At 40.3% G+C, this 1,639-nt stretch overlaps 1 protein-coding gene across 2 annotated transcripts in view; it reads left to right on the top strand.

Moving 5' to 3' along the window:
- Positions 1-1,639, top strand: part of LOC110467191 — a 100,324-nt gene that overhangs the window by 81,217 nt on the left and 17,468 nt on the right. For both annotated transcript variants that reach the window (XM_021524173.1, XM_021524174.1), the window contains one exon: positions 1,310-1,453. In XM_021524173.1, the coding sequence (XP_021379848.1) occupies positions 1,310-1,453 (144 nt within the window). The remainder of the gene's footprint in view (positions 1-1,309; positions 1,454-1,639) is intronic.

The following is a 1,639-nucleotide window of genomic DNA, read 5'->3' as shown; positions in this document are numbered from 1 at the left end:
ACTGGACGAGGGAGACAGAAGTAAAAGAGACGGGAGAGTGGGGAAAGGGAGGCGGTGGTACTGGAGAGGGAAGTAAAAGAGACAGGAGAGTGAAAAGGGAGGGAATGGTACTGGACGAGGGAGAGAGGAAACAAAAGAGGGGATGTATAATAACACTGTATGAGAGATAAATGGAAGGATGAATTGTTAGAGAGGGAGGTAAGATTGAAGGAGAGACTGGATTAATTAAAGGCTTGAAGGGGTGTCACTGGATGAGGGAATAGTGGAAGGGAAAGCCTGGATGATATTGGAAATAAATGGTACATGGAATGGGTTGGAAAGTCTGGGGTAGGAGAGTTTGTCAACACAACCTGTAAAGGATCCTAGATGTATGAGAGATAACTAAAGGTTGGATGTTCCCTTGATTTTATTTAGATTTTTTTGTCAATAATAAAAGTTAAAGAGTAATGATGACAATCATTTTGATATGACAAAGTGTTCGTCAGTAACTAATGATGGATGATAATTTATCTATAAACACAATCCAAAATAGCTGGTTATGTACGAGTGTGTGCAGGGAAGTATTTGTGACATAGGGTTAGTGAGGTATCAATCTATCTTCTCCCCAAAACAGGTCACTATAATGTGATTGACTACGTAATTAATGATAGGCATGTTATAAATCACTTGGACATGCTTTTTGTATTATAGTCCTGTTAACATATTCATTAATTGGGAGTGGTAGTGAGGGGTGTGTTGGGAGGGTTAATTAGCTAGAGGGGGCAAGGACTCTCGACTTCAATTTTGTATCCACATCATAGAGGGACTGGCTACTACCGACTTCCTTTTCGGCATTGGTCCCCTACGCGTGTACAAAAACAAGTCTAAACTGCCAATCTATAATTTGTTTGAGATGTACCCATAGGGAGACTCTTGGTGCCATCTTTTGTTATAGATACCATCACTTAACCCACCTAACCTAGTCAGGCTGCAGCGGTGTGCCAGTGGTGGTGTGCTAGTGGTGGTGTGCCAGTGGTGGTGTGCTAGTGGTGCGCTACCATTCTATACAAACGGAGTCCATTCTCAGATCACTTATATGTTAGGGGTTGATACAATGTCCATTTCCAGAACACTTAATGTTGGGGTTGTGGATGGAGCTCCGGTTCTTTTGTATAATTTGCTGTGGCTGAGATCAGGGTGGCAGCTAGTACTAAATTGTATATAGAGTAAATTTACAGGTTGATAGTTGCATGATGATATAATTTAATTTCTTACAATCAATATTGACACAACCTCTTTTTATCTAATATTCTAATATTTGTGTATGTAGATTGCAGATCTCGGACTGCTGTACAAGAAATCATGTCTCGTTGTCATGGACGCAAGCGCTGTGCGGTAGAGGCAGAAGAATATGTGTTTGGTAACCCCTGTCCTCCAGGAATTCCTAAATACCTCAATGTTGTATATACATGTGGTAAGTAAGGTCAAGGTCATTATCTTAATTATGAGCTCAAATTACCTTTATATAATACCTGATCAGAACAAAGTGACACCCTCACCTGTCTGTCACAGAGATACCTACTAGGTTATATAGCTAATTATAAATACCTCACTATAGTTATGACAAAGTGACATCCTCACCTGTCTGTCACAGAGATAC

This window comes from Mizuhopecten yessoensis, unplaced genomic scaffold, assembly GCF_002113885.1.
Source record: "Mizuhopecten yessoensis strain PY_sf001 unplaced genomic scaffold, ASM211388v2 scaffold11165, whole genome shotgun sequence".
NCBI lineage: Eukaryota > Metazoa > Mollusca > Bivalvia > Pectinida > Pectinidae > Mizuhopecten > Mizuhopecten yessoensis.
Note: the sequence above shows the minus strand (reverse complement) of the source record. Positions and strands in the feature narration are given on the sequence as shown.